Below are 12,500 nucleotides of genomic sequence, written 5' to 3' on the forward strand. Positions count from 1 at the left end.
TAAAGAAAGTTTGACCGTCTAAACCTCTCAGACCTTATGAAGTACGCCGAGGCCTGAAGTGTGCGTGTAAACGTGGCTAACGATTATTCTGTATTTCTCATTATGTTTTTATTGCTTCATCTGTATGTAAAGTCCAAGTGTAGAATAAATCATCATGATACAAAACTATAGTCTCATCCCACGTCAAACATCTCTCTCTCTCTCTCTCTCTCTCTCTCTCTCTCTCACACACACACACACACACACACACACACACACACACACACACACACACACACACACACACACACTTGGTGGTTTCTTGCTCTTCAGATTTGTATCTTGAGTTGCAGACGCAAAAGACTGAAGGAAATGAGCTGAAACTCTGAAGCACTGTGGTTTCTGCACTTCCTGCTAACACTGCAGAAAACATGTCAAACCTGAACACACACACATCTACACTCCATAAATATTTTTAGAAAATTTTTTATAATATTCTAGAGCCTAATTATCAGGAAACAAACTGGACCTGAAACAAGAAACTTTACTTTAACATTTCATTAAAATAAAAAAAATAAAATAAATGAAAACTGGCAACGTGACTTATTATTACATTATTATTAAATTGTATTACATTAATACATTGTTATTAATTATTATTACATTAATACATTATTACAAACACTCATTGTTGTTGCTATATTCCCTTGTACACCAGGTAGCGCTGTAACGTCACTGCGCACTTGTTACGTCGCCTGTGGTTACGTCATATCGGTCCTGACGTCACCGTCCGCACTGCGCATGTGCAGAACAGAGCTGTTATTAAATTCATTCATTCATTCATTCATTTCCTACCACTTATCTGAACTTCTCGGGTCACGGGGAGCCTGTGCCTATCTCAGGCGTCATCGGGCATCGACGCAGGATACACCCTGGACGGAGTGCCAACCCATCACAGGGCACACACAGAGCCGGATTAACGCAAAGGCAAACTAGGCACGTGCCTAGGGCCCGATTGGCGGAATGGGGCCCAGACAGAGGGACAAAAAAAAAAAGTATAAAAAAATAAATTATAATAAAAATAAAATGTACAAATGTCCTATCTACAATTTATTTCATTATTTATTAATTAAATAAAAATATTGACGATGTTTATTTAAACCATAGACTGTGTTTATATAGAGGCGACCAGCCAGTTAAGTCCGAGGAGACGTCAGCGGCGGTCAGATGTCAGAGCGGGACAACAAATATAGCAGGCAGGTGTGTTTTGAGTAGTAGGCTGACTTTGAAGATGCTTTCGGGTGCGGCAAAACGTAAAAAGGAAAAAAAATGGAGAAGAACAAAAGAAGAGACAGCGGGGGGCTTTGCAAAAGTTTCTGTCGGGCAGCCGTCTGACAGCTGTGAACGCGGTGGAAGATTTTGCGCAAAATGCGGCGGAAGACACTGTGGCGCCCGTGTAATGACGTATAAATAATGAATATCAAAAAATAGTCTGATAGACTGTTTAATATACAACATAACCAATTTGTAACTAAAGACTGGGCTAATAAAATGTGAATTAACTTTTATTAGTAACTTTGGTAAGTTTCAGATTTCAATTCATAAATAACATCGATGGAGGGGGGCCCAAAGAATGCAGCCTGCCTATAGTGTAGTCCATTTATTTAATCCGGCTCTGGGCACACACACTCTCTCATACACTCACACACACACACACACACACACACACACACACACACACACACACACACACACACACACCTGTTATTAAATTCATTAATTTATTTTTTAATGTTAAATATTTATTCATCATCAGTATTTTTATTTTTTTTTATTATGTGGTCCATTCTATCGTATCTGCAATGTAACATAATGTTCAACAGTTTATAAAGAATAATATCTAATAGCTTTATTTTGTCTTTAATAATAAAACCTAATAAATTAAAAGTAAACACGTTTTACACAGAGTTTATGTGACATAGTGATAAATAAAGCAGATAAAACGTTAGATTCTGTGCAAAATAAATCAGTTGGTAAATACAAAGTGTCAGAATTTTATTACACTAATAAACAAACAAACAAACAAATAAATAATTTATTGTAAATCTTAAATTGATCTATAAACCTGTCTGAAACAATTATTCAGCACATAAAGTAACATAGATACAGTATCTATACATAGATTTATTCAGGAAACACTTCAACTAGCACTTTCCTTATCCTTTGCATTTAAAAAAAACAAAAAAAAAAACCTTTGACACTTTTTCATTGTAACTTTGAACAAATGTTTTAAACTCATGGTATCTTAAGTATGTAACCTAGTGAACCAGCATTAATGTATTCAGTGTTAGAGATTTAAACACTTATGTACGTCGCTCTGGATAAGGGCGTCTGCCAAATGCTGTAAATGTAAATGTAAATGTAAATGTCACCTTGGGATCCTAAAAATGCATCAAAATCGCCACCATCTTGGAACAGGGGTCTTGTACTTCAAATGCATGGACGATGCCGGACTTCTGTTCTGCGTTTGGTTGTTCAAACAAAAGAAATCTAAAAAACAGACAGCAATGATTACATTACACAAGTGAGAATGTGTCTTATGATACTGAATGTTAGGAAATTATATTTCTGATTCCGTTGGTTTGTTTCAGTCCTTGGTTAATGACCGCAGCTAATCCATGCTAGTTACCCGTTAGTTTGTGACAGTTAGGGAAACCGACAATGTTTGTAGATCCCGAAGCTCTTAATAAGGACATTAAAAATTGACCCATGCTTTTTATGCTTAAAGGTGAAAAGACCCAACTATATGGGTCTTATGTTTTGTAAGATTCCCTTATCTGTCAAACATATTTTATTAGATTGTCCTGGACTTAACACAAGCAGAATGCTCTTTTATCAAGTTACTTCACTTAAGGATATATTTAATGACATTATATTTGAAAAGGGTTTGGATTTTTTTTATCGTGTGTTAATTAAAAAATTGTATAATATGACATATTTGGTCTTCGTGATCACATTGTTGAGACTCAAGATGGCATAGACAACCATCACTTTAGCTTAATGTCACTGTTTGTATGTGCCTTTCATAAGTTGAGACAACACCTTGTCACAAAGGTTCATACTCTGGATAACAAATGGTTAACTCAGCTGACAGTCCTGGAAGGATATCACCAGTTAGCTTGGCAGTCAGTGCTGTATAAAGTACTAGAAAGCAATACTTGAGTAAAAGTACAAGTATCATACAAGGAAAAGACTTTAGTAGAAGTGAAAGTCACCTTTTAGAATATTACTCAAGTAAAAGTCCTAAAGTATCTGATATTTACTGTACTTAAGTATCAAAAGTCATTTTCTGATATTTAATGTACTTAAGTATTTGAAGTAAAAGTAAAAAAGTAAAATTTCAGTGATTTTCTGTAGGCATAAGAGGCACTTCATCTGGTAGGAAGAATCTTTCATTCCAATGTACAGAAACATTCTTCCATGGGTGTATAACGTTCACCAAGTTCCCCACTATCATCGGGGTGGTCGTCTACGGTAACGGGAGGTCCTCCAGTAGGTGCTTCCATGGCGGTTTCAGTTGTGCTTCCGCCTCCTTTGGCAACATTACACTGAAATAGAGCGTGCGGAACTGCGTAAAAAGTAATCTACAGTAGGAGCAGTGATTCGCCAAACCTCCCTTATTGCAGTCGCACATTTTATTTTGTAGTAACGAGTAACAAAGACGCTTAGTGGAAATATAACGGAGTAAAAGTATACATTTTATCTAGGAAATGTAGTGGAGTAAAAGTAAAAGTTGACATAAATTTAAATAGCGACGTAAAGTGACAGATACGTGACATTTCTACTTAAGTACGTTAACGAAGTATTTGTACTCCGTTACACACAACACGTGACTTTATTACATACTTGTTTAATGTGGTAAAAGTATTGCGGGACAGGAATAAAGAAAAGACTGAACGGTTTTTGGCACCTCAACTATCTAACTTTCACATTATGTTCCTCTCAAATTTGTGATTTGTTTCCACCTGCAAATTGCTTTGTGTATCATATTTAATAAACCGATAGAATTTAAGTGTTTAAATGAACATGTATATTCACACCATTGTAGCAGTGTTGCTACAGTACACACACACACACACACACACACACACACACACACACACACACACACACACACACACACACACACCATTGTAGCAGTGTTGCTACAGTACACACACACACACACACACACACACACACACACACACACACACACACACACACACACACACACACACACACACCATTGTAGCAGAGTTGCTACATAACACACACACACACACACACACACACACACACACACACCATTGTAGCAGTGTTACATGCAGTAGGCTATAAGCTAAGTAGTGATTGTTCATATGAAGTTTACTCAAGTGGAAGAATGTAAGTAATAAACTTACACCTATTAGCATTACACATTATATTGTGAAAAAGTAGATTATATTAATATCAAAACCTTAAATTTTCTCTGGACTTAATGATAAATACATGTCTGTTCGTTGAAACGAGCAAAAAAACCCTAGAAAATGGCATTCATGACGATTTATGGTGATTTTATTTCCCTTTGCCTGCGTTGACGCTGAGGCATTAAGAGGAGCGGGTCCCCTGTACCAAGATGGCGGCTCTACTGACGCATTCGTTCCAATGTACTGCCGTAACCAAGGCGACATCTAGTGTATATGTCTATGTCAGCATATAAAGTGGTTTGTTTGACCCGGAAGCAGTGTATATTTACATCCGGAACAGAGTGTGTTGTTCTGCAGAGGACATGAGCAGTAAAATGTCCTCCCAGCTGAGGCGGGTTTGGTCCTGTGTGTCTCAGCTACATGTGCTGAGGCGCTCGGTGTCTCACAGCGGGACGTCCAGAGCCGCCGGAGCCGTGACAGGGACGGACATACAGACAGGTTCACACGTGGACCGCGGACACGCACAGGGACACGCAGAGGGACACGCAGAGGGACACGCAGAGGTCAACGTGTTCGACAAGGTGCGTTACAGCAAACATAAACAAACATCACAGCCATCATCATCATCATCATCATCATCATCACGTCAAGAACGGGGGGCCAAAACATTTGCCCCAAGTTATCAGTAGACATCTTTATTAAAGAACTTTACAATATCGTGTCATAATAACGGCATCTTTACTTCCTGTAACACTCTGATATTATTATTATTATTATTATTATTATTATTATTATTATTATTATTATTAACATTTTGTTTGGATTAAAGTTATTATTATTTACAGCTGCTGTATCCTCGACGCTGATTGGTCAGAAGGTGTTTAATTCTCTATAACAGCAGCACTGACACATTAAAGAATGAATGATGGATAACGCTGTAATAATTTAGTGTTTCTATAGCAACAGCTGATTGACAGGGATGAAGTATAAAAGCCTGATGGATCTGTGTGGAGACGTGTGTGTGAGAGATGTCTGGAGACTTGTGTGTGATGTGTGGAGACGTGTGTGTGTGATGTGTGGAGACGTGTGTGTGTGATGTGTGGAGACGTGTGTGTGTGATGTGTGGAGACGTGTGTGTGAGATGTGTGGAGACGTGTGTGTGTGAGATGTCTGGAGACTTGTGTGTGATGTGTGGAGACGTGTGTGTGTGTGTGATGTGTGGAGACGTGTGTGTGTGTGATGTGTGGAGACGTGTGTGTGTGTGTGTGATGTGTGGAGACGTGTGTGTGTGTGTGATGTGTGGAGACGTGTGTGTGATGTGTGGAGACGTGTGTGTGTGTGTGTGTGTGTACGATGTTAGGAGACGTTTGTGTAAATGTCCTTCTGCAAATGGTTTATGATTAAAATCATTTGTTTACAAAACTTTTACAACTCTCGTCCTTTTTTTTTACTAGTCAAGTCAAGAAGCTTTTATTGTCATTACAACGAGGACATGACAGACAAGACAGTGCAGGACAAAAGACAGTGCAGGACAAGACAGACAAGACAGTGCAGGACAAAAGACAGTGCAGGACAAAAGACAGTGCAGGACAAAAGACAGTGCAGGACAAAAGACAGTGCAGGACAAAAGACAGTGCAGGACAAAAGACAGACAAGACAGTGCAGGACAAAAGACAGTGCAGGACAAAAGACAGTGCAGGACAAGACAGACAAGACAGTGCAGGACAAAAGACAGTGCAGACATAAAGTTACAAGACAATACAAAAAGTACAAAAAATGCAATACACAAAAGACAATAAACTATAACAGAAACAGCGCTGACCGACAAGTGTGTACTGTGTGTGTGTGTATACTGTGTGTGTGTATACTGTGTGTGTGTATACTGTGTGTGTGTACTGTGTGTGTACTGTGTGTGTGTATACTGTGTGTGTGTGTACTGTGTGTGTGTATACTGTGTGTGTGTGTATACTGTGTGTGTGTGTATACTGTGTGTGTGTGTACTGTGTGTGTACTGTGTGTGTGTGCTGTGTGTGATTACTGTGTACTGTGTGTGTGTGTACCGTGTGTGAATACTGTGTGTGTGTGTACTGTGTGTGTGTACTGTGTGTGTGTACTGTTAGTGTATACAGTGTGTGAATACTGTGTGTGTGAATACTGTGTGTGTGTGTATACTGTGTGTATACTGTGTGTATACTGTGTGTGTGTACTGTGTGTGTATACTGTGTGTGTGTACTGTGTGTGTATACTGTGTGTGTATACTGTGTGTGTGTACTGTGTGTGTGTTTATACTGTGTGTGTACTGTGTGTGTACTGTGTGTGTACTGTGTGTGTACTGTGTGTGTACTGTGTGTGTGTATACTGTGTGTGTATACTGTGTGTGTGTACTGTGTGTGTACTGTGTGTGTACTGTGTGTGTGTGTACTGTGTGTGTGTACTGTGTGTGTACTGTGTGTGTGTATACTGTGTGTGTGTACTGTGTGTGTGTATACTGTGTGTGTGTATACTGTGTGTGTGTGTATACTGTGTGTGTATACTGTGTGTGTGTGTATACTGTGTGTGTATACTGTGTGTGTGTGTAAATACTGAATTTTCAAACAATATTTGGTGCAGTAACATTAGAATGAACACAGTTCCTTAACAGCAGGTCCTTTGGATTATATATAGAGTTTGCAAAAAAACAGCAAATGACTGAAATATTGTACAGTATGTGTGTAATGGCTGAGATGTTGTACAATATGTGTAAAAACAGCTGAAATGTTGGACAGTATGTGCAAAAACAGCAGAAAAGTGTGTAAAACAGTGTGTGTGTTTTGTGAGGGTCTGTGCAGTCCATACAGATGATGTGTGTGTGTATGTTGTGCTCAGTATAGTACAGTTCAGTTATTGAGAAGTCTGATGGCTTGTGGGAAGAAAATGTTACACAGTCTGGTCGTGAGGGCCCGAATGCTTCGGTACCTTTTTCCAGACGGCAGGAGGGTGAAGAGTGTGTGTGTGTGAGGGGTGTGTGGGATGAAGAGTGTGTGTGAGGGGTGTGTGGGGTCAGACAATGCTGTTGGCTTTGCGGATGCAGCTTGTGGTGTAAGTGTCCATGATAGAGGGAAGAGAGACCCCAATGATCTTCTCCGCTGTCCTCACTATCAGCTGCAGGGTTTTGGGATCCGAGATCGGACGGTTCCCAAACCAGACAGTGATGCAGCTGCTCAGGATGCTCTCAATGGTCCCTCTGTAGAACATGGTCAGGACGGGGGGAGGGAGATGTGCCTTACTCAGCCTTCGTAGGAAGTAGATGTTTAATACTATGTTTAATAATCACACTTTAAACGCGGATTAAAAGCTAGAGCTGAATGAACAGACCAGACCTACGGACATGTTACGGTCATGTTGGACTAAACCTGACGTCGCACATGCGAGTAACAGTAGATACGTTCTGACAGAAACCCGGATTGTCTGCAGCGGGTCACGATGAGTGTGGTGATGAGGTGAGACGTAACGCTGCTGTAGCTGATCCTCGTTATAAGGTCACGGCTGTGCGGAGAGTCGACTAACTGTCTAAAGTGAAGAAGAGCTGAAGATCAGATCATCACCGCTGTATGGAGGACTGACACGATTAGTGGGGTGCCAATACTTTAAATGCATGTCCTCTTTTGACAGAACCCAGAGTACCATGGCTTCTCGGATGACCCGTTCGTAGACGAGTGGAACATGAGGTTGGCTTTTTTCTTCGGCATTTCTATGGCCATCGTCGTCGGGGGGACGTTCATCCACTATTTACCGGATCACGGGTAAGCAGAAGCCTCAGTGACTCCTTTTTAGCTGCAGGAGCCTCAGTGACTCCTTTTTAGCTGCAGGAGCCTCAGTGACTCCTTTTTAGCTGCAGGAGCCTCAGTGACTCCTTTTTAGCTGCAGGAGCCTCAGTGACTCCTTTTTAGCTGCAGGAGCCTCAGTAACTCCTTTTGTATTTGCTCATTTTGTGAACCTGTGTGTGTGTGTGTGTGTGTGTGTGTGTTTCCTTCTTTAATGAATATCTATAGCTAGATGATTATTTGACAGAAAATCCGACCTGGATTGATTGATTGATTTTGGTGATTGATTGAATGACTAATGAAATGGGTGATTGATTGATTGGTTGATTGATTGGAGGTTTCTGCCTTGTGCACATTTCTGTAATGAAACTCATTCCTGCCTCCTGTTTGTCCTCTTTCCCGTGTGGTTTCCCCACAGCATGAGACAGTGGGCTCGACGGGAAGCCGAGCGACTCATCGTACTGAGAGAGGCTCAGGGTCTCCCTCTGATCGACGAGAACTACTACGACCCGAACAAGATCGTCCTCCCTTCATCCTCAGAAGAGTAGACGACGAATCACCTGCTCAGATGTTCATTTGTGTTCCTGTACATTTACTTCTAGTGAAATATCAATAAAACCGTGTGTTATTACGTTTACCTTCAGTTTCAGCTTCGTGTCTGAAATCCTACAAACTTTTGTGTCTCACAAAACCCATTAAAATTAAACCTATTTTTCCTCTACAAAAAGTTTTTATGACAGTCTTATTGATGATTACTGGACTTTTATTTACATGGTTAAAATTATTCCTAAATTTTTACCTAATTCATGTTTTAGATTTTATTTATTTATTTTATTTATTATTGTTTAAATTTTCTCTCTTTTATTTTTTACTTTATTATTTATTTTTTTTATTTGATTGTTTATTATTTTACTTTTTGTTTTTTATTTAATTTAATTTTGTTTTATTTTTTTTATTTTGTCATCATTATTTAAAAATATAACTCAAATGTAATCTATTTAAAATCAACGTATTAAAGCATTAGATAAATTAATATTGTGTTACAATTCAAATATTTTACATAAAATAAATAAATGTATTCCTTTAACAAATAATATTTATTCCATACTTCCGGTAATCGGGGCCCGGTAGCAGTAGCTCTGTTCTGATTGGTCAGAAGGGACCGAGGGGCGGGGCTTTGGGCGCGAGCAGGAAAAGAAAGGAGGAGGTTCACAATAAAAACGGTAAGAATTTTCCTCTTAAAATAAAATCCCTTCTATTATAAACCTTTTGGTTTAATCTCCATAGAAACTGTGAATATAATCTCGCGTTTTAAATATCCGACACTCCTACACTTTTAAATACAATAACAAACGCGTTCATTAGCACAAAAGCTAGTTTGCATTATTTTATATCCCACCCGTTTCCAGCCTCTTGGTTTATGATTGGCTGGTGGTTTATATCCAGTGGTTAAACTGGTCAATCGTTCAGCAGTGCTTAAGATTTGGGCCAATCAGAGCTGTAGAAGGCGGGACTTCTAAATACGGGTGTGAAAAAACAACAACAACGCTAATCATAATGACGGCAACAAAGTAAAGAAAGTGAGTCACTTTAAATTTGAGCTAAAAAATAAAACACTTTATCGGTGATGAAATGATGCGAAAGTCTTTTATAAGTTTTATAAGTTAGGTTATTTTAGCTAAGACAAAAAGAGAAAGTTGTTGAAGTGGCTGCAAAAAAAAACTTTTTAAGGATTTTAGAATTAAAACGAAATGTATTAAATAAAAAAAGTTACTTGTGTTTCATCTCATTTCTAAGCAAGTTTTAAAAGCATCTCTACACATTTATCTATATTATAATGGCAGAGTTTATGAATATGTAAATTAGGTTCTCTGGAATATGTAAATTAGGAACGCCCCCTTGACTGGCCAGGTACCACATTGTCCCCTTTAGAGGGTTAAAAATGACCTTAAAAATATGGTTATTAGAAATACAGGAGAGAACGATTGCGTCATCTATGTAAGAAAGTGAGGAGTCTGCGAACGTTTTCCGAGTTGTTTATGTTTGAGGATGACGTTGACATTAAAGGTGAAGTCTCTGTTGTATCCCACCCCTGTACTGATAGCTCCGCCCACACATACATACGTAACCCGGGCGACTAACAGAAAGAAACGTGTCTTTATCGTAGCTGAAGGGAAGAACAATACGATTGTAGATAAACAAACAAGCAAAAATGCCACACAAGCATAATGATGTAAAGGACAAAGGCATATATTAGTTCTGTGTAACAAAGCAAAACCAACGTTACTCACCTATCGAGAAGGAAAAAAGTGCCTCGCCGTCTTAAGTAAAGTCGGCCACATATTCACAGGTCGGAGTTTCCCGAGTCGATAACTCCTGAGCTAAACGCTGTTACTACACAAAACGCGGTTGTAGCTGCCTCTCTACATTACTACGATAGAAAAGAGGTGTTATTTGTGTAGTAACAGCGTTTAGCTCAGGAGTTATTGACTCGGGAAACTCCAACCTGTGAATATGTGGCCAACTTCCTGCTCCTTCAGTTCTCTCCAGCGCTGGAAAGCTGATCCTATATTAACACGTCCTACTTCTTGTCCTTATCGTAAGTCTTTCTTCTCTTTCTTTCTTTGTTTTTATTCTCCATGTCGATGTTAAAACCACTTTCTGCTAACGTCACACACGCGCACTGAACACTGTCTCCGCCCATATCGACAAGGCCCGCCCCTTTCTGCTCATTGGCTACACGTTAGTTCTGTATTTGTTTAGTTTGTCGCATCGACTGTGTGTGTTTTTACTGGACTGTCTTTTTCCTGATGTTCAGATGGCTGCGATTCGTAAGAAGCTGGTGATAGTCGGAGACGGAGCGTGTGGAAAGACGTGTCTGCTCATCATTTTCAGTAAGGACCAGTTTCCAGAGGTCTACGTCCCTACAGTGTTTGAGAATTATGTTGCAGATATTGAGGTAGACGGTAAACAGGTGAGTTTCTCCTGGGAAATTTGTGCTTACGTTAACACAATGTGTTTCACTGCCTTGTTTGTGTGTGTTTAACACTCGTGTGTGTGTGTGTGTGTGTGTGTGTGTGTGTGTGTGTGTGTGTGTGTGTGTGTGTGTGTGTGTGTGTGTTAGGTGGAGCTGGCACTATGGGACACTGCAGGACAGGAAGACTACGACAGACTGAGGCCGCTCTCCTACCCTGACACTGATGTCATCCTGATGTGCTTCTCCATTGACAGCCCTGACAGTCTGGGTGAGGCTCTGTGTCTGTCTTTTGGTCCAGTGTGTCTCTGTCTTTTGGTTACACCTTTTCTTTAGGACCGTATCTCATGTTTAATCCCCGTCTTTGATCTTTCACGATCACGTAGTCCTAGTCCTAGTCCTAGGGGTTCTAATCTTTGGTTATTCCCAGTCTCTGATTCTCTGACTTGGATTTTGTGGCTCTGACCCTTGGATAAGATTCACCTCTTGTCCTGTTTCCTGTCATTTGTCTTCTCACTGTTAGCCTCTAGGTGTCTTGTTCAGTCCTAGTTCTTTCACCGGTCTTTAAGCCTGTCTCTGTTAGTCACAGGTCCCAGGGTTTGGGGTTGGGTTTGATCTTTATGGCTTTGTCTTGGCTAGTCTCAGTCTCCAGGGTTCTGATCAGTGTTTTCAGGGTTTTACACAGACACCAGCACCACCTCAGTACCATAACATAATCAGATTCAGACCACTTCCGTATGTGGTCCTGAATCAGACCCAAATCTGATTTTTTTCCAATATGGCCGCAGTGTGAACACCCGAGGCGGATTTGATGCGACTTTTACGTCGATCTACATCGTCATTCGTCACAATTATGCGCCGGCGAGTAACAAACGTGGCCACGCCTACAAAATGGATCAAATAATCAAAAGTCGCCCTCGACAACCGAAAATTTTCAAAACACAGCGTCTCTGTGCCGCCGTTACACACACATTTAGAAAGAAAAGCGAGAACTTCCTCCGTAACCTCGCCAACTTTAGCGCGACGGCGTGCTGCGTGTGACGTCATCGTCATCGTCCGTTTGCGCACGCGGGTCAGTTCGAAACAGTTCACACTGGTATCTGATACAGGCCACATTTAAAAGGTAATGTGAACAGCCGAACAAAAAAAATCAGATCTGAGCAAAATATCCAAATCGAGCGATAAGACTTAGTCTCATAAGTCTTAAGTCTCATGAGTCTCAGTCTTCTTGGTTAAACCCACTTGTAACTCTCGAGTCATTAGAACTCAAATCTGGCTTAGTTCCAGTCCACTGCT

The 12,500-nt window shown here is 40.1% G+C and overlaps 3 protein-coding genes across 3 annotated transcripts in view; all 3 read left to right on the forward strand.

The window, feature by feature from the left end:
• Positions 1 to 559, forward strand: part of def6a (DEF6 guanine nucleotide exchange factor a) — a 14,898-nt gene extending 14,339 nt beyond the window's left edge. Inside the window, exon 11 of the mRNA XM_027168387.2 lies at positions 1 to 559. This exon is cut by the window's left edge and continues 758 nt beyond it. The gene's annotated coding sequence lies outside the window, so the exon portion shown is untranslated.
• Positions 560 to 4,741: 4,182 nt separating this feature from the next.
• Positions 4,742 to 8,867, forward strand: ndufb11 (NADH:ubiquinone oxidoreductase subunit B11). Its single transcript, XM_027168371.2, has 3 exons — positions 4,742 to 5,008; positions 8,079 to 8,209; positions 8,649 to 8,867. Exons 1-3 carry the CDS (start codon positions 4,790 to 4,792, stop codon positions 8,776 to 8,778), a joined length of 480 nt encoding a protein of 159 aa, XP_027024172.2. The 5' UTR covers positions 4,742 to 4,789; the 3' UTR covers positions 8,779 to 8,867.
• Positions 8,868 to 9,332: 465 nt separating this feature from the next.
• The window catches only part of rhoaa (ras homolog gene family, member Aa), a 4,508-nt gene continuing 1,340 nt past the window's right edge, over positions 9,333 to 12,500 (forward strand). The window contains exons 1-3 of the mRNA XM_027168370.2: positions 9,333 to 9,453; positions 11,049 to 11,204; positions 11,355 to 11,475. Of these exons, the coding sequence (XP_027024171.1) occupies positions 11,049 to 11,204; positions 11,355 to 11,475 (277 nt within the window). The 5' untranslated portion in view covers positions 9,333 to 9,453. The remainder of the gene's footprint in view (positions 9,454 to 11,048; positions 11,205 to 11,354; positions 11,476 to 12,500) is intronic.

Source organism: Tachysurus fulvidraco, chromosome 14 (assembly GCF_022655615.1).
Source record: "Tachysurus fulvidraco isolate hzauxx_2018 chromosome 14, HZAU_PFXX_2.0, whole genome shotgun sequence".
Classification (NCBI taxonomy): Eukaryota; Metazoa; Chordata; class Actinopteri; order Siluriformes; family Bagridae; genus Tachysurus; species Tachysurus fulvidraco.

What these genes read in the sequence shown, in the direction of transcription:
- ndufb11 (XM_027168371.2), top strand. Translation starts at nt 4,790, where the DNA reads ATGAGCAGTAAAATGTCCTCCCAGCTGAGGCGGGTTTGGTCCTGTGTG. An exon ending in AGGTCAACGTGTTCGACAAG is followed by an intron (nt 5,009 to 8,078) that starts GTGCGTTACAGC and finishes CTCTTTTGACAG; the next exon opens with AACCCAGAGTACCATGGCTT. An exon ending in CACTATTTACCGGATCACGG is followed by an intron (nt 8,210 to 8,648) that starts GTAAGCAGAAGC and finishes GTTTCCCCACAG; the next exon opens with CATGAGACAGTGGGCTCGAC.